The sequence below is a fragment of the Cibotium barometz genome, chromosome 44 (assembly GCF_041138505.1).
Source record: "Cibotium barometz isolate CiBa-2024 chromosome 44, ASM4113850v1, whole genome shotgun sequence".
NCBI lineage: Eukaryota > Viridiplantae > Streptophyta > Polypodiopsida > Cyatheales > Cibotiaceae > Cibotium > Cibotium barometz.
Genome location: NC_141089.1, coordinates 19,155,928 through 19,180,146, shown reverse-complemented (window position 1 = coordinate 19,180,146; position 24,219 = coordinate 19,155,928). Strand labels below are relative to the sequence as shown.

General features: G+C 46.9%; 1 protein-coding gene across 1 annotated transcript in view; it reads left to right on the top strand.

Moving 5' to 3' along the window:
- The window catches only part of LOC147613035 (small ribosomal subunit biogenesis GTPase RsgA 1, mitochondrial-like), a 39,255-nt gene extending 16,262 nt beyond the window's left edge, over positions 1-22,993 (top strand). The window contains exons 3-6 of the mRNA XM_086782333.1: positions 21,451-21,696; positions 21,902-22,099; positions 22,191-22,375; positions 22,665-22,993. Coding sequence (XP_086638459.1) covers positions 21,451-21,696; positions 21,902-22,099; positions 22,191-22,375; positions 22,665-22,833 — 798 coding nt within the window. The 3' untranslated portion in view covers positions 22,834-22,993. The remainder of the gene's footprint in view (positions 1-21,450; positions 21,697-21,901; positions 22,100-22,190; positions 22,376-22,664) is intronic.
- Positions 22,994-24,219: the final 1,226 nt, after the last annotated feature.

Genomic DNA, 24,219 nt, shown 5'->3' with positions numbered 1-24,219 from the left:
CCACAGGCTTTTCAAGCCAGGACCAATACAATCAGTGAATACAAAATCAAACAAATATGTCGAGGTAGAAATCCGGGTTGGAGTCAATGTCGAGGCACAAGATCTCTGATGTCGAGCACACCACGGGGATGACCCACAAGAATCTCTCATTGGGCTAATACCAATATCCAGAATCTAAATCAAATCCCAAGTCTAGATGATGTCGAGAAATAAACTCAATGCCCAAGCTGTAGTAAAATCTCAAAAAGCTCCTTGAAAAAGTGAACACCAAGATGAATTCCACAGATGGCGGTGGAGCTCTTATACCGAGAGACAGATATATGGGCTTCTTGCCAGATTTCTTCCGGATGTCAAGGGGGGGCACTAGTGGCGCTGGTGGTGGTGCTGGCGGCGATGCTAGCCACACAAGCGGAGCAGATGATTGGGAAGGGCACGCAGCGAGCGCAGAGCAGTGGCTGAACAACGGCGTAGCTACTGGAACAAGCGGCGTGGATGTTGGGCAGGCAGCAACGATGGGAGGCGCAACCGGCTGGGTTGTTGGGCGCAGGCCGACGGATCAACGGCAGTTCAATGGCGCAGATCGGTGGCGAGGGGCTGATTAGTGGCAACAAAACTGGCTGAGTTCGAGCAGTTCGGCAGCGATGGATGCGAATCCCCACAAAGTGGCGGAAGGAGAGGGTGATGATGAAGATGAGTTTGATGGCAAGGGTTTCCTTGCTCAAGAAAGCCTCCACATGCTTGATGGTCCTCGAGAGACTTAAGCTTCTTATATACTTGAGGGGGGGACTTCCTTTTAGCCAAAAGTAATGCTTTTTGCTTTAGTCTTTTAATAATAATGAAATATTACTCATCTTTTATCAAAGTTCTTGAATTTTGCTTTTCTAGCTTCAGGGCCTTGCATTTTGGAAAAAGCGGCTTTTAGCTTTTTGATCCGGCTCAATCTCCTCTTTCCAATGATGCCCTTGGTTGGCGGTCAACTCAATTTGACTTTTTTTTTTTGCTTTTCCCTGCTTTTTGACCAAAACTGCCGCTTTTCCTTGTGTCAACTTTCATCAACGTGTCGAGTGTTCGGACATGTGTTCCATCATGCGAAAAGATCTAGGAGGGCCAAATAGTTACACACCAGTTTGCATGCACCAATGCTTTCCCCGGTTAAACCTGTGAAATGCACCCACTATTGGGCACTGATGATGTTAGTGGGAATGTCATAGTATCTAGTCCATACTATGCATAATGGAGTTGATAGTTATATAGTCTTGTGGGTTGACTACCATGAGTATATAACATGCACATTCCTAAAAGGTGAATTTGGGCATGTTCTTGGATTCATCTAGGTATATATATGGACCCTCCTAAGCAAACCCTGCAAAAATTACATTTCCACTTTTGGGTGCCTAAACCACCATATCTCAATGCAGGAGTGACATGGGCCCACATGGCATCCCTAGTGCGAGGCATCTTGACAAAGGCAAGGCAAGATAGCATGAAAACCTCCAAAAAAAAAATTATTTCTATTTTTTTTGCAAAATCGAAGAAAAAAAGGTACAAATCAGCACAACCAACCTGAGAGATGGTGGGCACGGAACCTGAGAACAATGAAAGGAGTTGGAAGGGGTTGTTTTTTGCAAAGCAAGATCTCCTTCAAACATTTTCACATGTGCAAGTAGGCATTTTTTCAAAAAACGAGCTCTGGATAAAAAAACGCTTAAATCGTACAATTCCCAGGAGGAGTTAAATGAAACGCGTTTCATTCATATGAAACATTTCGTTTTATTCAAACTGAATGAAACATGTTTCATTGCAACTATGCTCCCGTACTTTGGCATGAAATAGGGGAGAGCCACTTGGGCAGCCAAATGGTGACACAATACCTTGAAACACTATGGATCTCAATAGAAGCAACATCTTTTTGGAAACGTTTTCTGGCACAAACTTCTCGACGTGGTAGACAAAAGTCAGGCTCTTGCTCATGCAAGACGGAGTCGGGAGTGTTGTCAATGACACATAAGAGAAGCCTGAAGGTGCAACAACACTTGTTGTGAGAGTCTAGACAGAGAAGAATGATCGAACATTGGCTCACATCGATCTAAGACTTGCTAACAATCTTATTCATAACATCGACTTTGACAAAACCGCCCATTAGGCATGGGACAATCTCAAAAATCTGTTCGAGAATAAGATCAACAATTCAAAAGTGTTCCTCAAGAAAAATTATTATGGTTTAAAAATGAAAGAACATCACACATTGCAAGAGCACCTTAGCTCCATCGGTTCCTCCAACAACTAGCTGTTTTAAAAGCCAATGTTGATGATGATGACACTAAGCAATACTCTTCGCCAGCTTGGAAGTGATGGAAAGGTACAAGGAGGTGCTATCTTCACTTCGGGTGTCTAGAGAGATGCCATATGGACACATGGTGGCTATCCTGAGGATCGTTGACTTCGAGAGCAAGCTTTTGTGAGTCATGACATAGAGAGGGGCTACATGTCCAAATGAAGGAGACCAAAGGGAAAAGCAATCAAGTGCACATTCTACAAGAAGCTGGACACACCGAAGAAAGTTGCTACAAGTGGATAGCAAAAGAGCAGGAACAAAATCTTGCCAACCTAGTGGTAGAAGAGGAAGATGAAGAGTGAGATGCTCTAGAAACCTCTACTCCAGTGCCTGAAAAAGCTTTCACTACAACATTCTCTGATTTATCTCTGTTCGAGTTGCTTCTCTGCCGGGATGTCCCCGGAAATCTGAATTATATAAACCATGTGTGTTTTCTCTCTTATATGTTTGTATCACCTTATTTTATAAAAGGCTCCATTCCTATGTTATCCCTGTTTTGAGTCAGGGAGGGATAGTTCTGGAATCTGAACAATCTTATGTGTGGTCATGCTCCATTTGCAGGCTTGATTGTGGTTTCACGTTAGGTATGGCCACTGTGATCTTTTGCGTCATGTGGTGCGTATTCCTCATAACACCACCCTAACTCTGAAGGGGGGTTTGTTGGGTATTTCGGAGTCTCTGTGTGTGTATCCATCATCCACGTGTACCCTTGTTTGTCTGTGTGGGAACAACCCTTATGTGTGTGTGTGAACACTCACTTATATGAGTAAGTGCGTATACGCATGTCAACAACCTCTTATAGCCACTAGAGTGTTTGTGTGTGTAAGCAAGGATGTCATTAGTTTAGCCAAGTGTCACTACCCCATGAATAGAATGTTGAGAAAGATAAGGCATTCAGCCTATATAAGTATTGTACCTTGTGAACTTCATATCAATCAATACAAGCACTACATTGTGTGTACTATGTAATCGTCAGCTTTCAGTTTGTTACATCTCACACTTCCTCTCTCTTCTACACAAACACCATGGAGGTCCATCATCCTCCATAGCTGCTGGTCTGCTAACCCGAAGCCCCACAACATTCAGCATTGCACCCTCAGTTGGAGAGATGGGATACTGGGCATTTAGTTCTTTCACCAGTATGTACAGCAGCAACACTCTGGCTGTTTGAACAGCAGTGCTTATGGCTGTATAGGTGTGTGAGGTCATCCAAATGAAGTGGAGTGCAGGGATGGCAGCTCAACGAGTAGTGCAGAAGTAGTTCATTCTTTTTCAGAGGAGAGAGTGAGGCTGCCTTTTGTAACCTGAAAAATCATCCACAAAGGGTACATCAAGAAAGCTGCTATTAATAAATCGCTTATTTGGCAAAAATTGAATAACTTCCTAGTTTCACATACTTATTATTTACGACTGCCTGCACCTGGGATGGCTAATCCTCTCTTCCAGATGTAAACAATGCAAGCATCAAATCTCATGAAGTGTCCATGCGTAGAAATCAATTCACGTCTATACATGTGACCCACAGTCAGGCACGAGTAGAACTAGCTCTCACAAATACACAACATAGATATTGTCTTTTCAACTGCCCATTCACAAGTGACCCACATGTCCATGCGTAGAAATCAATTCACGTCTATACGCGTGTGATGTGACCCACAATCAGGCATGAGTAGAACTAGCTCTCACAAATACACAACATAGATTTCCCATCTTACAAGGCATTGTCTTTTCAACTGCCCATTCACAGGCATTGCCTAATCACAGTCATTTCAATTGGCTCTTAGTCTCAAAGCTAAAATTCAAACTGGACTTCTACACGGATATGATCCAAACAAGCAATCATGTCAAAAGAAGAATCAAGTGAGCTGCGAACGCCCCCCATTGTCCTGCTCCCTGCCAGCGTTCGTGCCCCCCCTCCAGTTTGCCATCGCCGCCCCCCTCCCACTTTGTGCCTTTGGCCTAACTGCCCCCCTCTGTTTGCCTTGGGTACCCCCCCCCCCCATGTTTCCCTTTGGCTTCGTCTCCTCTGTCACCTCTCCCCTTCCGTACCAGTAGGCAGTTTTTCAGTTCACGGGTTTCTTTATTTTTTGGCAAGTTTTGGCCTCTTCTGGTCTTCGCCCCTAGGAGAACTCTATGGCAGCCACTCCGTCATCCCCGACTGAGGCTGCTGCCCCTTGCCTGTCCTTCTCAGAAGCGGGCCTTTCACAGGCTAGCCTCCTTGGAGTGCCTATAAAGATTACCGATATTCATCCTTTGGGATGCGGTTACTACTAGGCTAAGTTTGACTCACCAACGGCGTCAGATAGAGTCATGCAGCTGAGCCCCGTCGTACTACGTACGGTCGAGGCCTTCTATGGAGCTCTCCTCTAAGGAAACCTCGCCTCTGAAAGCATTGAGGCCCCCCAAAACCTTGAATGTTCCATGAGGCAATCCGCATATCAATCTCCGTGGGAGGCAGAGCTATCGGAATTGCCTCCCAATCGAATAGTCTTGGGCATGGGTTTCGACAGGGAGTAGTCACACAGTCAATCCTTGGACAAAGGCGCGCCAAGTGGGCACGGATCCTGTCCTCCATGTGTTGCCACTCTATTCGTGCTCGAGAGTAAGCATCCTCTGAACTCCAGTGGTCGCAATGTAGGTATCTATTAGAGGGGGGAAGGGGTGGTGCAACTGAGATATGAAGGAACACAGAGCAGCACCTCCAAAGTGGAGGACACCACCTCCCCATCCTGATCTCTATGGCATGAGCCTCCCAGCTCCATCTGAGCGTCGGTGATGCGCAGATCATGAGGATGGTGCGAAAGGGCGCTCTAATCTCTCTCATCTCTCCCATGGGTCCAATCGAAAAAGTGAACAAGGCGCAATTCTCATCCGCGCCATGAACTGCCAAGAGAATATCATGCCTAGTAAACACGCCCGGCTACTGCGGGGATCAGGTCAGGGATAGGGGTCAGCCACCCCTGAGGCTTAGTAGAGTCCATGTCGAAGCTGAGTCTGTCTCTGGCCTGGATCCCATCTAGGTCTCTCCCTTGAGCCTTAGGCAGAAGCTGTCTGAATGCATGACAATCTCCAAGGGATCTGGCAGGTCCTATGCCCAACGCTCCCCAAGATACATGGGGTCGGGCCCCCCAGCATGTGGCCACTAGGTAAACAAATCAAGGACTGTCGAAGACATTCCTCTGAGGTTATCGGAATTGACTGCTGGAGGGCTAGCCAAAGGTGATCCCAAGCTCAGAGTAGGGTGGCGGCAAATCTGTCCTCAAAAGCTGGGCTAAAGTCGCAGGCATGCATCTCGGTGAAGATCCATCTAATGCTCTGCAGCCAAGGGCCCCCCAAGCTTGCTTTCGGGCTGAAATCTAGGCCAAGAGGAAGTCCCCTCCAAGGTTCACCACCTGGGAGAAGTCCTGTAACAATCAACTTGCCGAGCAAGGCACGACTTTGAATGGCAGGGTTGATGATGCCTAGGCCCCCTTTGTGTTGTGGGTTGAATGATGGTACCCTTGAGGGGAGACTCGTTCGTAAGAAGTCTTTTGCCTCAGTCACCGCTTCACGATTACCGCCCATTCCTCCACCCGTGAGCAAGCCGACACCATGGGAAGCCTACCTCATGCAAGAAGTGAAGAAACTCCAGGGAGAATTAGCAGCACTGAAACACGAGACTATCAAGAAAGATGAACAAATCAACGAACTGAAAGTGCAAGTGCAAACCATGAAGACGAAGCAAGAGGAAGCACGAGAAGGACCCATACCTACAACACTACAAACAGAAACGACAAACCATGTTTCAAAGGTAAATTCAGTTAACTCACAAGATTTTGTTAAAGAAGTCATATCAGCAGTCAAAGAAAAGGAACGAATGGAAAGTAACAAAAAGGTAATCAGAGTCGGTGGTCTTCCTCAAGGCTGGGATAGGGCAGACATAGCTCAAGAGCTTCGAGAAGACTACATATTAGATACAGATGTACTTACAGCACAACTGAGCAAAGTAGTCCCCTTCGTGGACTTAGGAGACCCTATCTCTATTATAGTAAAGGGTACACAGGCAAAAGTCTCCTATATGGACAACAATGAGAAAATAGCAGAGATGAAGCAAACAAGGTCTCTCCAAGGGACAAAGGTATGGATAGCTGATGAACTCACCCCACTACAACTCAAGAACAGATCGGCAGAGCTGAATAAAGTTAAAGAAGCAAGAAAGAATGGCAAATGGGCAATATACAGAGGAGGACAAGCAATCATTAAAGAATTCCGTACCCCACCCCCCTCAAGAGCAAATCCATCCATGGATGAAATATAGCTATTTTTATTTTGAACCTCAATTTCGAACTAGATGTAATAGAACCCATTGGAATTTAAACTCTTAAGAGTCTTAAGAGTTCATTTTGAGTTATTTTTTTTCAGTTTTATGCCTCTTTGGCATCGATAGCCAGAGTGGAATGTAAATGGATGTACCTGATCTGTCCCATAGGTCGGATTCGGCCTCCCGTGGACGTTAATATAACTTTCTTTCTTTCTAGCAATAGTGTCTTCTGCAACCAGGTCCTGGTGCTTTGCTGCCTGAGGGCCTGCATCCCTTCCAGCCCCCTGAAGATGAATTGAGTTGGGACCGCTGGATTGGCAGCGAGGACAAGCTCTAGCGAGATGTCCCATCTTCCTGCATATGAAGCATTGGCCTGGGAGGCCAAAGTACTCTAATCTCTGTAGAATGGGATCTCCCCTGAGGCAAGGAAGAAATATGATGTGAGGCATTGTCTCCGGAGAAGCAACACAGATGGGAAGGGATGGAATCCCGACCGCCCAAGCGGTAGGGGGGGGGGGGGTTCCATCACTCTCCCAATGGCTCCGCCAATCACCGGGAGAAGAGGAAGGTATTCCTTCTTGAGGCTTGGGAAGCAGACTGTCACACGGGGAAGCCTGAAACGCCAACCAGTGGGTCGGATGCTGGGTCAAAGCCGTGTTGCGACCTCGCAAAGAGCAGCAGTCTGCGGGGGACCCATCGACATTCTTTTCCTTCAGGAGCACCATCTTTCCAAGAGGCGTACTGGTCGCTGCAAGAAGATCTTACAAGGTAGGAGTCACTCTCTTTGGTCTCCCTCTTTTGGCCCCTCCAGGACGCAGGGGGGAGTTTGTATTTCTGTCAGTGAACAGCTCTTGCCGGAAGTGGTTGGCTCAGGTGTCAATAGACACTAGGTGAGCGCACCGGGTTACCAGTAGGATTGGAGAGGACTATGTGGGCTTCCTCAATGTTTATGCCCCGAACGTCGTGCAGGCAAAGCCACCTTCTAGACTGACTTTTGGTGCATGGGTGGGGACTTTAACATAATAGAGTCAGCAGAGGATAAACTCGGAGGAGGCACGACTACAGTCTCAAGCTTAGAGTACTCTACTTGGGAGGAGTTGATCCTGGCACCTAGGGGATAGGACCCTTAGCACTTGCTAGAGTTCGGGTGTAGCCCCGAGAGTCTGTGCTTCTCGCAGTCTGACAGGAGGAGCACCGGCCCTAATCTTTCTCGGCTTGATAGATTCTATGTGGATGAGTGGGCTTGCAGTTGCGGGGGCATGATTAGTATCTTGGTGGGCACTACTTTCTCTGATCATGCTTTAGTTATTTTGTCCTTGGAGGCAGGTAAGGCACTTGAGCACTAGAATCCCGGACAGCCTCATACAGGACACTGAGATTTGCAGCAGGATAGAGTAGATATGGGAGAGACTAGATTTTCTCTCAGGGTCCGCCACACGGACCTTGGATGCGGGCCTTGGCGAGATCAGTAGCTTATTGCAGGAGACAACACAGAGCAGATTGGAGGGATTTTGTTAGCAGGAGAGGAGCATTCAACTGTCAGAATATGCAGCGGAGATGATGACCAAATCTGGGAACACGAGCAAAAACGCAGGCAGAAAAAACAGCACAAAAAGAGAGAGATGTAGGCGTGTAACTCTGCTCTGATATACACAAGAAGATCCCGAATATGATACAAATGAGGTATGGGGGCTGAGGACCTATATATACTCCCCTAGAGGGCAGTCGGCCAGCATAAGAAAAAGCCCACGACTGATAAAAAGTTCCACGACTGCATAAATGCAGTCGGCCAGCAATCTGGTGCCCAAATGTCATGTGCACAGTGGGTATCTACCGTGTGCTATACGCATGCAAGACTAGTTTCGAGGCTTGGGGAAGCTTGGAACTAGGCAGGCTGATTGACGAGCTGAGTTAGGGATATACTAACGGGCGGGCACCCAAGTATGGACGGGCGGGCGGCCAAGTGTGGACGCCCGATGACCGGCCAAGAGCCTATAAAAGGGTGGCCAAGGTTAGTTATTGGAACATAGAGAGTCTGGCGAGTTTGTGAGAGCTCTATGGTCTTGGAGCCTGGATCTAGTGCAGACGTGCACCTGCTTTATGCAGCCGAGGCCGGCAGCGATCTCGAGGCCCGCGAGGGTAGCTTCGTGGCGGTATGGGACGTCACGAGGAGGAGATTGGTCGGTACGTCATCCTAGTTAGCTCAGCTCGTGGCTCGGTGGGGACAGCCAAGACTGTGGGCTCGCCCACGGCTGTCATGGTTGGGAGGTGAGTCAGGCCTGCACCCCCTTGCTTGTTTGTTGTTCGTTTGTTTGCAGGATTCGAGTTTCGAACCAAGATCAATCACGAGGGAAGATCCGTGGGGATTTGACAGTGGTATCAGAGCATACCTCGTGAACGAGCAAGTCGGTAGGTAGAGAAGAAGAGGTCGAAGAACGGTATGTGTTAAAAACTTGCTGTTTTTTCTGTGCATACTGCAGTTTTCAGTTTTGGTATGTGCTTTTTCTTCATCAAAGAAACCTATGTTGATGATGGGAGATGGTAGGTTGAATAGGGTTGATTGCTTTTGCAAAGAAGAGCCTGTTTTGTTGTGCAGTCGCATAACTTGCAGGGAGAGAATCTGAAAAAAAAAGAGAGAGAGAAAAGCACGTTGTTTTCGTTGAGCGCATGAGAGAGAGAGCGAGAGAAGAGCTGGCGGGGTTCTGTAGACGTGGCAGGCACGCAGGCAAGTTGCAGGCGGGCGGGTGCATCACCTGGCGGACTAGGCCTATAGGGCAGCCGGGCGGCCAAGCATGCCAAGACAGGCGACTTGCGCAGCCAGCCAGGCAGCGCCTAGGCCAGGCCTACGCAGCCAACGCGGGCAGCGCCCAGGCCTACGCTAGGCGACCAGGCCTGCGTAGCCAGCCCAGCCACGCTGCCATACCCAGGCCCACGCGGACAGCGTGTCAGCAGCAGCCGTCGACGGCGATCAGGCGGCCGGCAGTGGTTGACGACCGCAGCTTGGTGACGCCAGCAGCCGCCTTGTAAATTGGCCGCCGACGGGAGACGCCTGTAGCCCCGGACGCCAGCAGATTAAGAGGAAAGGAAAGCATCGTTTTAGTGCTTTCGTTTTTGGGTTTTTTTTTTTTGGGGAGTTTAAACTTTTTTTTAAAAGGTTTAAAAGTCCTCTTCTCTCTAAGGTTTCCAAGGTTTTTATTTTTTTAAGACTAGAGAATATATATATATCCATATATATATATATATTAATATATATATATATATATATATATATATATATATATATATGTATGTATATATATATATATATATATTCAAGAAAAAAAAAAGAAAAAAAAACACAAAAGCTAAAGCAAAAGCTAAGCCTAGCTTTTCGAGTTTTTTTTCGCTTTTGGGAAACCTTTATAAACCCCCTCACGTGGGCTTCTTGCCACACATCTCTCGACTTCTCGAGTTCTCAAGTTCTCAAGTTTTCAAGCTCTCAAGCTCTCAAGTTCGCTCGCACTTTTGTTGTGCAAAGATCAAATTTTCTCTCTGCGTACCCTCTTCACGATGTCGACCCAAGAATCAGAGTTGGAGCCCCTCGTGGAACGCGAAGGCTTGCCGGCTACGGAAGGCACTGATGCCGATCTTTTTGACGAGTTTGTGTCAAAATCAGATTTCCAAGAGTTCAAAGTCGCTCTCGAAGCTTCTTCGGCGGAACGTCAGGCACAAATCGCAGCCCAGATGCAGGCTTTGCAGAACTCCATCTCTCTATTAACCACTACCCTCTCTACTTTCTCGGGAATGGATACCCCCCAATATTACTCTGGAACCGTTCGGGGGCGAGCAAAAGCAACGAACCAAGGAGATCGTGGACACTTGGCTACACAAGTGGCAAGTTCACTTTCAGTTTCATCCATATGATGATGGAAAGAAGATACAGTTAGCAGCAGGTTTCCTGTCCGGCAAAGCTTTGCTTTGGTGGAAGGAACTGAACCCAAAGCCAACGACTTGGGCACAATTTGAAGACATTTTCAAGAAAGAATTCCTCAAAAAAGAGGATGATTATGATGTTGTTGCCCGGTTTTCAGCTTTGACCATGACCTCGCAGCACCTCACTTATGAGGTCTACCTCCAGAAATTTCGTGACTTGCAGATGAAAGCTACAAAGATGGATCCCACTACTCTGTTGGGGTTTTTCGTAGCTGGTTTACCCGACTCGTACCGTTTACAGGTTAAAAATAATAAATGTAAAACTTTGGACGAGGCCATTCATTCAGCTCGTATCTATGATGATACGATGGTCTCTTCCAAATCGAAACCCGTTACCGAGCAGGGGAACAAGCATAAAAGAAAGTTCTCTGCACCTATGGCTAACACGACTGAAGGCAAGTCTTCGGACCAACCTTCGAAGAATACAAGTTCGACACCAGCGAAGAAGAAACGACTCCTTAGGGCTTTGAAGCTCAAGAAGGAAGGACGTTGTTTTATCTGCGAAGAAAAAGGACACGTGTAATGAGTGCCCGAAGCAAAAGGGTACCAAGTCAAACGCAGGACCCAAGCCAAAGGCAGCTAACCAGTTGTCTTTGACAGGTACGTCCATTACTGTACTTTCTCGCCCTAGTACTTGTTCTGATTGTCTGTTCAATTCTAAGGTATTTGGCATGCATGATCTTCTCCGAGTTTATGGAGAAGTGAATGGTCATAAAATTCACATTCTTTTAGACCCTGGCAGTTCGCATAATTTTGTTAACTACAAACTTGTGCAGAAATTGAGTCTTGACACGACACTCAGCGACCATACCTATGAGGTACGTCTACCTGCGGGCAGACAAGTTTGGGATCGCAAGGTCGAGATGCTTCCAATCCAGATTCAGGACTACAAAGATACTCTGGAATGCTATGTTATGCATCTGGAAAATGTAGACTTGTTATTAGGGATTGAGTGGTTTAAGACTCTTGACGTCCAGATAGATTGGTCTAGTCATATTTTTTCTTTTCAGCATAGGGACACCAAGTATAGTATTTTAGGTGATTGTATCCATCCCTCTCAGGGACCTCTTGTAAATACAATTGATTTTGGAAATATAATGAATTCTTCTTTGTACACCGCTTTCCATTGTGTATTGATTCCACTTTCTTCTTTTCTCATCCCTTCCATGGATGTGAATGAATTAAGTGTGTTTGAAAGCAAAGAATTACAGAAGATACTTGATTCGTTTCAAGATGTATTTCCTAAGGAACTGCCATCGGGTTTACCACCTGAACGGGCAGTAGATCATCGTATTGACTTGATCCCTGGTGCTCATCCTGTGAGTATTCCACCTTATAGGATGAGCCAAGCTGAGGAAGATGAGTTGGCTAAACAACTCGAAGATTATCTGAGGATGGGCCAGATCCGTCCAAGTAAATCACCTTGGGGTGCACCTGTGTTGCTTAGGAGAAAGAAGGATAATACTTGGAGAATGTGTATAGATTACAAAAGATTGAACAAGCTGACCATTAAGAACCGTTATCCTCTCCCTAGATCAGATGACCTAATTGACCGGTTAGCAGGAGCGAAATATTTCATGAAGATAGATTTGCGTACTGGCTATCACCAGATACGTATTCATGAAAGGCATGTCGAAAGAACCGCCTTTCGGACTAGGTATGGCCATTACGAGTTTCTCGTATTACCTTTTGGGTTAACCAATGCTCCAGCCACTTTCCAGCAAATGATGAACGATCTTTTTCGTGAACATTTGGGAAAATTTGTGGTGGTGTTCCTGGATGATATTTTGATATATAGTCGTACTCTTCAGGATCATGTCAGACACCTCACGATTGTCTTATCTATTTTAAAACAGAATCGACTATATGCTAAATTCAGTAAATGTGAGTTCTTTATGACCGACATCATTTACTTGGGACACAAGATCACTAGAGATGGATTGAGCATTGACTATGACCGAGTTCAGAAGGTTTTGGACTGGCCTATACCTCGAACAGTGAAACAACTTCGTTCTTTTCTCGGTTTTGTAGTTTTTCTTAGGAAATCTGTACGGGAGTACTCTCAGCTCACACTACCGATGACCGACTTATTGAAAGGTCGTGGACGTAAGTCCAACTTGGAATAACGATTTGGATATGGCCTTCAGACTTTTGAAAGATAAAGTCAAGGAAGCACCTATCTTAGCATTGCCTGATCCTAGTCGGCCTTATGTTCTTGAAACTGATGCCAGTGACTATGCTATCGGGGCTGCTTTATTTCAAGATGGTAGACCGGTTGCTTTTGAAAGTAAAAAGCTAGACGACACTCAATCTCGTTGGCCAACCCTTGAGAAGGAGCTTTATGCTGTGATTCATGCTCTCAAGGTTTGGAGACATTATTTATATGGCTCCAAGTTTGTGGTATTGACTGATCATCAGTCAATCAAGTATGTGTGTGATGCGGATGATTTGAGAGGAAGGAAAGCTCGTTGGGCAGAGTTAATGCAAGATTTTGATTTTGAGATCCGTTATCGGAAAGGGTCCATGAATAATATTGCAGATGCGCTTAGTCGGATTAGAGAGGTGAATACTTTGTCGTTCACCGAGATTTCTACTGACTTATTTCAGTCATTGAGAGGGCTTTGCAGGACTGATAGTTATTTTGGTCCATTTTGGCAGAAGATCCAGGACGGGAGCTCATTGATTGACCAAGACTCGGTGACTGAGCAGTCTACCATTCAGGCTGCAGGAGGTCAGTGGATGATTCGGAATGGTTTACTATTCCGTAATGACAAAATTTGTGTACCACAGATCCCGGACATTAGGTCCAAGATTCTGAGGGAGTGTCATGACGCCCCTTCTGCTGGACACCCTGGGGTACACAGGACACTATCTTTAGTGAAACACACTTTTTATTGGCCGAAGATGAAAGGGTATGTAGAAGATTATGTTCTGAAGTGTCAGATTTGTCAGGCAAATAAAGCTGAACGCTTTAGACAGGCTGGGTTGTTGCATCCTTTGCAAATCCCAGGTAGTAAGTGGGAAAGTATTTCCATGGATTTTATTACCGGATTGCCAAGAACACATCAAGGCCATGATTCTATTTGGGTTGTGGTAGATCGCTTGACAAAGATGGCTAGATTTTTACCGACCCGGAAGACTATTACAGCTACGCAATTAGCTCGGCAGTTTATCGAGCAATTGTTTAGACTGTACGGGTTACCGCAGGACATAGTCAGTGACAGGGACTCTAAGTTTACGAGTGACTTTTGGAAACTTGTTTTCGAGAAGTTGGAAACAACTTTGAATTTGAGTTCCTCAGATCATCCTCAATCTGATGGCCAGACTGAAAGAGTGAATCAGATTTTGGAGGATATGCTTCGAGCATATGTATCCAAAAGACAAAGTTCATGGGAGGATTATCTTCCTATGTTGGAATTTGCATATAACAGTACTAAGCATACGAGTACAGGGTTTAGTCCTTTCATGCTTATGTACGGTTTTCAACCAAGATCACCTGTTACAGTAGGATTCTCAGGACTTCAGCATGATGCAGCACGTAATTTTTTGCAAGATATGCAAGAAATGTTACAAGTTGCGAAGGAATCTATTAGAAGTGCTCAAGACCGAGACAGGTTTTATTCTAATAGACATCGTTCCCCTAGAGAGTTCTCTGAAGGAACGATGGTGTATTTGCGAGTTCCAAAAGATTCCGAGACTTTACGGACAGGTAGATCTCCGAAATTATCCCCTAGATACTGTGGACCATTTCGTGTTACACGACGGATTGGTTCAGTTGCATATGAATTGGATTTGCCTTCTCATGTGAAAGTTCATCCTGTATTTCATGTCAGTAGACTTAAGGAAGTACTGGGTGGAGCAGATCAGTTAGTTACTCCTCAAGAAATTATAGATGTCCAGGACATGAAATTTGTTCCGCACGAACCTGAAAAGATTCTTGGCTTTCGTGAACGAAGATTGCGTCATACGCTTATCACGGAATACAAGATCAAGTGGAAGCATCGTGTTGAGGAGGACGCTACATGGGAGACATTGACTTCTCTTCAGAGAGATTACCCTGGCTTTTTAGTGAGCTCAGGAGTGAGCTCTTAGAGGAAGGGGAGTATGTCATGTGCACAGTGGGTATCTACCGTGTGCTATACGCATGCAAGACTAGTTTCGAGGCTTGGGGAAGCTTGGAACTAGGCAGGCTGATTGACGAGCTGAGTTAGGGATATACTAACGGGCGGGCACCCAAGTATGGACGGGCGGGCGGCCAAGTGTGGACGCCCGATGACCGGCCAAGAGCCTATAAAAGGGTGGCCAAGGTTAGTTATTGGAACATAGAGAGTCTGGCGAGTTTGTGAGAGCTCTATGGTCTTGGAGCCTGGATCTAGTGCAGACGTGCACCTGCTTTATGCAGCCGAGGCCGGCAGCGATCTCGAGGCCCGCGAGGGTAGCTTCGTGGCGGTATGGGACGTCACGAGGAGGAGATTGGTCGGTACGTCATCCTAGTTAGCTCAGCTCGTGGCTCGGTGGGGACAGCCAAGACTGTGGGCTCGCCCACGGCTGTCATGGTTGGGAGGTGAGTCAGGCCTGCACCCCCTTGCTTGTTTGTTGTTCGTTTGTTTGCAGGATTCGAGTTTCGAACCAAGATCGATCACGAGGGAAGATCCGTGGGGATTTGACACCAAAACTGATCAAAACCAGTCGGCCAGCAGCAAGAGTGCCCACGACTGATAAACATCCAGTCGGCCAGCACTGTACTGCTCTTGGCACCCTCTGGCAGCCCTCCCAAGCCTCAGAAAAATGGGAAAAAATAGGGGAAAAATGCGGGGAGTGGGGAAAAATGGGAAAACACCTCATAAGGGCGGGCACACCCACAACAAAGGCCCTGGTGTATAAAACTAGACAGGAGATGACTTCTAACACCCCCTCTCAGCTCCTGGCTGTGTAACCAACCACTGGGAGCTGGGGTGCCGCCTGAGCAAGTCCTGAGAGAGCGACTTCGTGAAGAGGTCCACCGTACTGTCCTCCGTCGAACAGAACTCCAGCAAGATGTCATCAGCAACGATCTGTTCACGAACAAAGTGCCTCTGGATGACCATGGGTTCCTCCAGTGGAAGCCCAAACCTGCAATGTAACCTCCTCCTGCTCCGTAAAACTGCTCCTGGGGCATAAGTAGATCTCCTCGTGTCCGGATCTCCTCCCCAAACCGAGTCACTCCAACCGTGGAGTCGAACTCCATCCAACAATCCCCCTCCTATGTACAAGAGTCCATGATCCTTCGCATGCCGCAGAAACCACAGGAAACGCAATCCTGCCTCACAAAGAGACATCTGCAACCAAGAGCTCAACTGCCTCATCAGGAAGCTCCCGTCCAATCCGGTGTCCATCAACCAGATCAATGAACCATACAGCTTCTGAGTCACAGAGACATCACACTGCTCACAAGGATCAACACCTGTTACGGTGCACAAGCAAGTCCTGGAAACCTGATGAAACCTGTCAACCACCCCCTCTGAATCCGAAACCACAAAGCCTGGAGAAACCACCTCCTTCTGCAAGTAATCACCTGTCACCTGCCTGGCTTTCCGAAAGGTCTCCGTGAAAAGAACATCCTCAACAACTGGAGGTTCTATGTCCCGAACACGACGAGACATCAGAGCATAAGTGACCTGTTCAGTTTCCTCTGACTCACGAACACAAGAACTACCAACCTCAGTACTGGAAAGTTCCTGCCAACTGCTGCCATCTACTGGCAAGCTATCCACCACCTGGTCTCGGAAAGCTCGCACCTGCAGCGTATCCACACTTGAGTAGCCATTACTAGACTGCCACTCATCACAATCCTGAGGACCTGCGAGAGAGAGTGCTGAAAGCCTGTAGACTCCATTCTCCACTCCACCTTCCCAAACCACTTGGCCTGTTGCTTTGTCCCGGAGAGCAACAAAATGCTCATCAAACTCCACCCGTACGCCAGTCTTGCAAATCTGATGCACTGACAACAGATGAAAACCAAGTGCCGGAACATACAACACCTGGGAGGAATGCTTCCCCCCTCTGCCATCGGGAACTATCTCCATCCTGCCCTCACTGTGAACTGGGATAGTGGACGTATCCCCAGTAAGAATCTGACCAGAACACCTGCAGAGATCCTGTAAACCGGAACGGGAAGGAGTCATGTGCCTGGAAGCACCACTATCGAGAATCCACTCCCGAGTATCCGTTGCGGAGAGTCCTCCAATCTCCTCCCTGCCTGAAGAAAATGAAGCATCGGTGTCCATCACCTCCAGGTGCACAAAAGCCGGAGTCTTCATGATTGCTGAGGAGTCTTCACCCTTCTCGGTCTTCCGCTTGGGACACTGCCTCCAGTAGTGGCCTTTCTCGCCACAATCATTACACGTCCTCTCTGCCTTTAGTTTCTCGCGGTCAGCGCCGGACATCTTCTCAGAAGACTTCTCCGATGAAGCCTTCCCCTTGCCCGAGTTACGGCCTTTCGACCGTTGGCCAGTAAAGGCCTCCGAACCTCCACCCTGAGGAGGGTTCGTGAATCGTTCCTCCTGGTCCAGGACCATGGGCACAAGCTCCTCCCACGTGATGGTGCTGAGCCTGCCACTGGTAATCAAAGAGGAGTAAAATGCTGAGTACGAAGAGGGCAAATGTGACAGCAACGTGATGGCCATGTCCTCTGACGATATCTCCTTCCCAGCCTGAAGAACTTCCTGCTGAAGAGCCTGCAGCTTGTTAATATGCTCCCGCATCGTCGACGACTTTGCAGGGCTCATAACCCGCATCTGTACTTCCAAGGAAATCCTCTTCATGGGCGATACCCTGTTATAAAGTGAGGCCAAATGCTGCCATATACCTCTGGCCAGCGTCATGTGCTTGACATGATTGATTACCTGCGGTGTGGAGTTGAGGAAAATAAACGAACGGACCCTGGCGTTGACGCGATCCCACATCTGCGTCTGGGCCTCCCGGTCCTTTCGGGTTGACGGTAACTCCCCTTCCTCTACTTCCGGCCGTGGAACACCAACAACGACGAAATCGGCGAGATCATAGGACTCCAGAACGGATTCCATCATCACCTTCCATATGCCGTAGTTGCTCCCGTCCAACTGACGGTCCACCGGAAACGTGGGGAGTGTCGGGATCTTCACATGTCTCTCGGCCATCTCAAACAGATCTGCCATAGCGGGGATGTACTTTGAAAAGGGTGGGTGGGTGGGAACAAAGAAGAACTGATACCTGCAAGTGGCTGTCCAGCAAATCAGCCCGCCTTCCTCTTGCTTCTCCTCTTCCCGAACAGTCCAGAACAGTCCACCAATCAGCCACAAAACAGCCCCCCTCTTGCTCACACAAATCCCAAGACCTATCTAGAGCCTAGGCTCTGATACCATGTCAGAATATGCAGCGGAGATGATGACCAAATCTGGGAACACGAGCAAAAACGCAGGCAGAAAAAACAGCACAAAAAGAGAGAGATGTAGGCGTGTAACTCTGCTCTGATATACACAAGAAGATCCCGAATATGATACAAATGAGGTATGGGGGCTGAGGACCTATATATACTCCCCTAGAGGGCAGTCGGCCAGCATAAGAAAAAGCCCACGACTGATAAAAAGGTCCACGACTGCATAAATGCAATCGGCCAGCAATCTGGTGCCCAAAACTGATCAAAACCAGTCGGCCAGCAGCAAGAGTGCCCACGACTGATAAACATCCAGTCGGCCAGCACTGTACTGCTCTTGGCACCCTCTGGCAGCCCTCCCAAGCCTCAGAAAAATGGGAAAAAATAGGGGAAAAATGCGGAGAGTGGGGAAAAATGGGAAAACACCTCATAAGGGCGGGCACACCCACAACAAAGGCCCTGGTGTATAAAACTAGACAGGAGATGACTTCTAACATCAACAGGGTCTTTCTTCTCTCCAGTGACGTCAGGAGAGTTCCGCTGATAACCCGTGGATTGAGAGTTGGCTAGCTGCCCCCCGTACAGAGATCAGATCCATAGAGGAGAAGAGGGTGGAGTACAGATACCATGCGAGAGCTTCCTTATGAACCCAAGCCGGAGATAAGAGTCACTGGGGATTTCTTTGAGATTGTAGCGAAGAGACGGTATTCGCAGGGTGGGGGGCCAAGATGGAGCTATTGTTTCTGACTCCCCCCATGTGAGAGCCATTGCCATCGATTTTTTAGGTCCCTCCTCACGGGTGCCCCATTATCCTCACAGGTGTTGGATGTGAGAGAGGGTCTAGCGGCACATAAGAGGTGGTTACTCTCACTATCCAAACCTTCTTATTGACTCCTCTTCACACAGTAGAGGAGCTGGCGGAGGCCTTGATGGCTCTTCCTAGGGGCAAATGCCTAGGGGCGAATGGGCTTAAAGTTTCCTTATGGAAGGCGGCCTTCGAGCAGCCTTCAATGACATTATGACTATAGGCACCATGCTAGAGAGGTTCTTAGAGGGACTGATTCACTTGTTTCCTAAGGAGGGTGGTGACAGATTGGAGATTCGGCAGTGGAGACCCATCACCCTCCCTGAGACCGCCTACAAGATTTTAGCCAAGGCCATCAGCTGGAGACTTCAGCCATTCCTCCCCGACTTGATCCATGACACTTAGACAGGTTTTGTTCAGGATCGGAGCATTCTGAACAACATCTATACTTTTTGGGAGGCGACAACTTTGACCAAGATGCGGCAGTAGGACCTCATTGTACTCCTGGATTAAGCCTATGATAGAGTTGATGGGGGCTTTCTTGAGGGCACGATATACCTGATGGGGTTCCTAGTGGAGTGGATTGCTCTAGGACAGTTTTCGGCCTCGAAAGATCACCCTGTTTTGGTGGCTGCTGGCACACAGGAGTTTGGCGGTGGGCACGTGGTTGGCCATTGGCAGTAGACCAGCAACTTGTCCGAGGTGCGGCCACCCTCGGTAGTCTCAGTCCTTTAGGTCTCACCTTCGCGTTTCGGCAGTAGCAGTCCCAGAACCATCTACTGATCATTTGACTCTGGGTTCATGCTAGAGATGGGAGATTTGTAGCAGCATTGCAGCCTGGCACATTTGGAGAGCTCAATGCAGCGAAGTCATCAAAGGCACCCACACTGCCTACGGAGTCCATCAGGAGCATTTGGCTCAACATCATTCATACTCTCCATGGAAGCCAATGGGGAAAGTTACAGAATGGCTCTGACCATCTGCAGAAGCCAATGGGGAAGTTACAGGGTGGCTCTGACCGTCTGCAGAAGCCAATGGGGGAAGTTACAGGGTGGCTCTGACCGTCTGCGGAAGCGGTGGGAAGCCTTCTTGAGGCTCTGGCAACCTGGCCCTTTCCTCACAGATAGAGGTGGTGAGCCCACTTGGCACTACAGGCCACCTGTGTGGTTATTCCCTCCCCCACCCCCTATATGAGATAGCCTTCTCCTCATAGAGCGGCCAGCCGGAGGAGAAGTGCATCTTTCTCCCCCTCATGTTCTTTGATCCTCGTCCTGTACATGGAGGCGAGTTTGTATCTAGCCTTTCGTGGTTGTATTTAGCCCTTCGAGGCTGGTTTTTGTTAATCGTAAATAACAAGTAATCATGTCCTGTAGCTTCCCTTCTGATGACACTCAGATACTAGATGCATGTGCGTTGTGTATTGGAAAATACCAGGGGTAGAGAGTTCGTAGAGTGAATCTAGGCCATTGTTTGGTGAAGGGAACGAAGCTATGAGTGTTCTGTAACATGGAACCCATAAGGACTAAAGTAGGTGCACACATGTAAAAGTGAAATCCTAAACTGGGGGGCAATTGGGCTATGATAGTGTGCTGCAGGGAACAAATGGAGCACTACATGCAGGTCAAGGAGGTGGAAAACATAGCGTTCAAGCATGTGTAGCAATGGCAACCAGGTGGAAGCAGTTTTGGGCAGCCTAAACAGCTTTTGATCATCACCTAGTTTACTCATTCAAGCTGCTTTGGTTGGACTTAAAATCATTTGTGCAAAGTGCTGGGAGGATGCTGAAGATGATATATGCTCTAGTATGGAGAGATGTATGCTTCTTTCAATGGCACGAACACTCCCCCTCTCCCTCTCCCTCCCTCTCCCCTTCTTCTGAAGGCTGGCCTGCTGGAGGCTCAGCTTGTGACATGATTTTGCAGCCCGAAAGCGGCCTTCAGATCATTTCTCTGTAAAGCTGAGAAAGAGCATGGGGAGGTGCTTTGTTGTTCAGTCTTTACCTCGTATTTATGCACTCTGGCAGTCAAGTGAGGGAGGGAAAAGGGAAGCAGGTGTGTTGTGTGGGAAAATCTGTTTTGCTCAGCTTTCGAGTTCGTTTTCAGTGCGGAAACCTCAGATTGTGCAATCTTATTCCCAATGTTCCAAACCAAGAAAGAGGGTGCCTATTGCGTAGCTCAAAACAGACTCTAGGATTGGTGGGCGCTAGCAGTATGGATATCCAGGCTGGGGCAAGAAGACATGCATGGTGAGGGTGCTCAGTTGAGGCCTTCCACTATGTAATGAAATATTTGTTCCTTTTTCTTAACATGGTATGTAAACTTGAGAATTGTCACTACATAATCAGTGCTGGTTTCTCTGGATAGTTTCTCTTACTCCCAATGTTGCAAACCAAGAAAGAGGGTGCCTATTGCGTAGCTCAAAACAGACTTAGGATTGGTGGGCGCTAGCAGTATGGACATCCAGGCTGGGGCAAGAAGACATGCATGGTGAGGGTGCTCAGTTGAGGCCTTCCACTATGTAATGAAATATTTGTTCCCTTTTCTTAGGATAGTATGTAAACTTGAGTTGTCACTACATAATCAGTGCTGGCTTCTCTGGATTGTTGGGGGCTAATGCATGTGTTTTGACATGTTGAATGAATGCAGGAGATCTCTGATTGGGAAAACAGGTTGAATTCATGGGGTTATAAACCTCTGTTCTGCAGTGCGGCTATGAAGTTGGGCATCAGTTCATTGGTGGATATCTTGGCAAATAAAACCAGTGTTATCATTGGGTCAAGTGGAGTAGGAAAGTCCAGCGTGATCAATGCCCTGGGTGATGAAGCAGGTGTGAAGTTGTGGACCAGTTGTGAAGATGAATCCACGACTTCATTAAAAAATGATGTGGCAAGTGTAAGGACCTTTTCTTTCCTTTTCCTATGTGTGTGTGCATGCGGGGTTCAGGGTTACAGAGGCCTTAGAAAGCGAATTACCAATTGGTATAGTTTATTGTGTGTAAGGTGGCTACTCATTATTGGTGTGCATTGCTGCTGATATGTGCGCCCATTTTTATCCAGTTTTCAAGTTATTCTAGGACAAGGAGTCCATGCTTATGCAGGTGCAAAGCTGGAGTGAAGGTTTTGAAGAGCAAATGGTAGGGGAGGTTTCTGAAAGAAGCGGTCGTGGCAAACATACAACACGCAATGTGAGCTTACTGAGACTGCCCAGTGGCGGCTATCTGGCAGATACGCCAGGGTTCAACCAGCCGGGTCTAGCCAAAGTCTCTACTAAGTCTTTACCCCTTCTGTTTCCAGAGGTATAGTGTATTGGTTGGTCTCCGTTAGTCCTCTTATATTAACACACTAGTATCAGCTCTCAAATGCTTGTTTTAAATGCTGTTTTGACAGATAAGAGGAAAAACTTCTGAGGCCCAATGTGCCTTTTCTGACTGTTTCCACACAGGGGAACCAAACTGTGTGGTTGGAGGAGATTGGGAGCGCTATGCACATTACCTTCAGCTTCTTGAAGAGTTGAAGAATCGTGAGCAGATGGAGATGAAGACGTTCGGGACCAAGAGAGAGAGTGAAGTGAGGTACACTGCTTTCGTGATTATCATGGGCTTACGCTATTAACTTGGTCTTGTCCTTGCCCTGAGCGTAATCGTGGGCTTATGCTATTAACTTGGTTTTGTCCCGTGGGCTTATGCTATTAACTTGGTTTTGTCCTTGCATTGAGCATAATCATGTAAGTTTTTAAAGGTGGACATGTATAGGGCATGGTATGTGTGGAGATGGAACAACCCCATTGGTGTATACATGCTTCTGGAGTAAATTGTGAATCTGTTGAGGGGTTGACTCAACAGCATTTGTTGATGACTGTAGGTACAAAGTGAAGGCTTTGGGAGTCAAGCAACCCGAACCACGGCTTGTGCTCAAAAAGCACCGGCGAGTCTCTAGGCAACAAGGGAAACAAAACCTTGCAGTGCAGTTGGCTGAGGAAGTGGATGAAGTTCCATTGAGAAACACTGACCTCCATAAAGCAGACTCTTAAAAGACACATACGTGAAGGAGCCCCTTCACAAAGATCCACATTATTCTTAGTCAATGTAGCAGCCAAGTTATGATGTGCTAATTAGCTATTTCAGTTCAAATGGACTGCTAGTCTTGTATTGTCTATGAAGCATATTGGTTTAGCATTGGTTTTTCTTCAACATCAATCGATTCAATTAAGTTGTTTGCATATACATACATACATACATATATATACATGCACGCACACACACATGTATGTATGTATGCATATATATATACCTATGTACATATATACATATTTATATACTGATGTATTTATTAAACACACACACACACACACACACACACATGTACGTACGTATGTACGTAACAATGTATGTACTGTTAGTATACACCCAATGCCATCCTCTCAGCATGTATGCATGTATGTATGTATTGTTAGTATACACCCAATGCTTGTCTTTGAGCATGTATCTCACATCGATGTTTGGTGCACATTTGTAAAAGCCTCCCATTATAAGGAGAAGCCATTGGTGCATGTGGCTTTCGTGGGAACGTTGTTTGGACGTCAATGGGATTGTTATTATAACCATTGATGGTAGTAAATAGTCAGGTGTCCGAGCAGTAGCTGGGGCATGGGACGGTGGGGTCGATTGGTCGCGTTAAGGGCAATGACCGTGTCTATGACGTAACCACTAGTATCATATATGTACCTACCACACCACATGCAGCATTATGTGGACATAGTTATCACAAGCTAAGGTATCCAATGCTTGAGTAACCACACCCTCTACATTTAGTATATCCCCTATCCAGAGTCTGTGTAGATCGCCATCTTAAGATCTACTTGAGAATGCACGGATAGATAGCATCATCACATTGTATTTATCTTAGAATTTTAAATTCTTTCCATTCTCTATCTATTGCATTATCTATTATACTTCGTTTTGCTATCTACCTTTTGTTGTGCTATATTCTTATATGGTATCATAGCTTGGTTGCTTTTAGCAGAAATAGTTCATAAGGTCTAGTCTTTCTTTGCGTAGAATATTGGGAGTAATGGCTTCTATCTCAGCTTGCTGCTACTGTTGCTGCTGTTGTGGTCTTGCGCATTCGTCTCTACCAACCTTAATAGAAGGCAAGCTTTATGAGACAAACTACACTCTCTGGAATATCAAAATCAATGCTATTCTAGACTCTTATGAGCTTCTCGAAACTATCTTGGGAACGGATGCAGAACCAATGGAAAACTCTCGATTCTAATAACTGTGTGATACACTTTCACAAATACTACACTTCTTCAAGTATGAAAGAGGTGCAATGCTGGCGCGCTTTGTGCCATCGTCACCAGCATAAGTGATTCCGTACTATGCGATACTTTTTCACCAAATACTACACTTCTTTA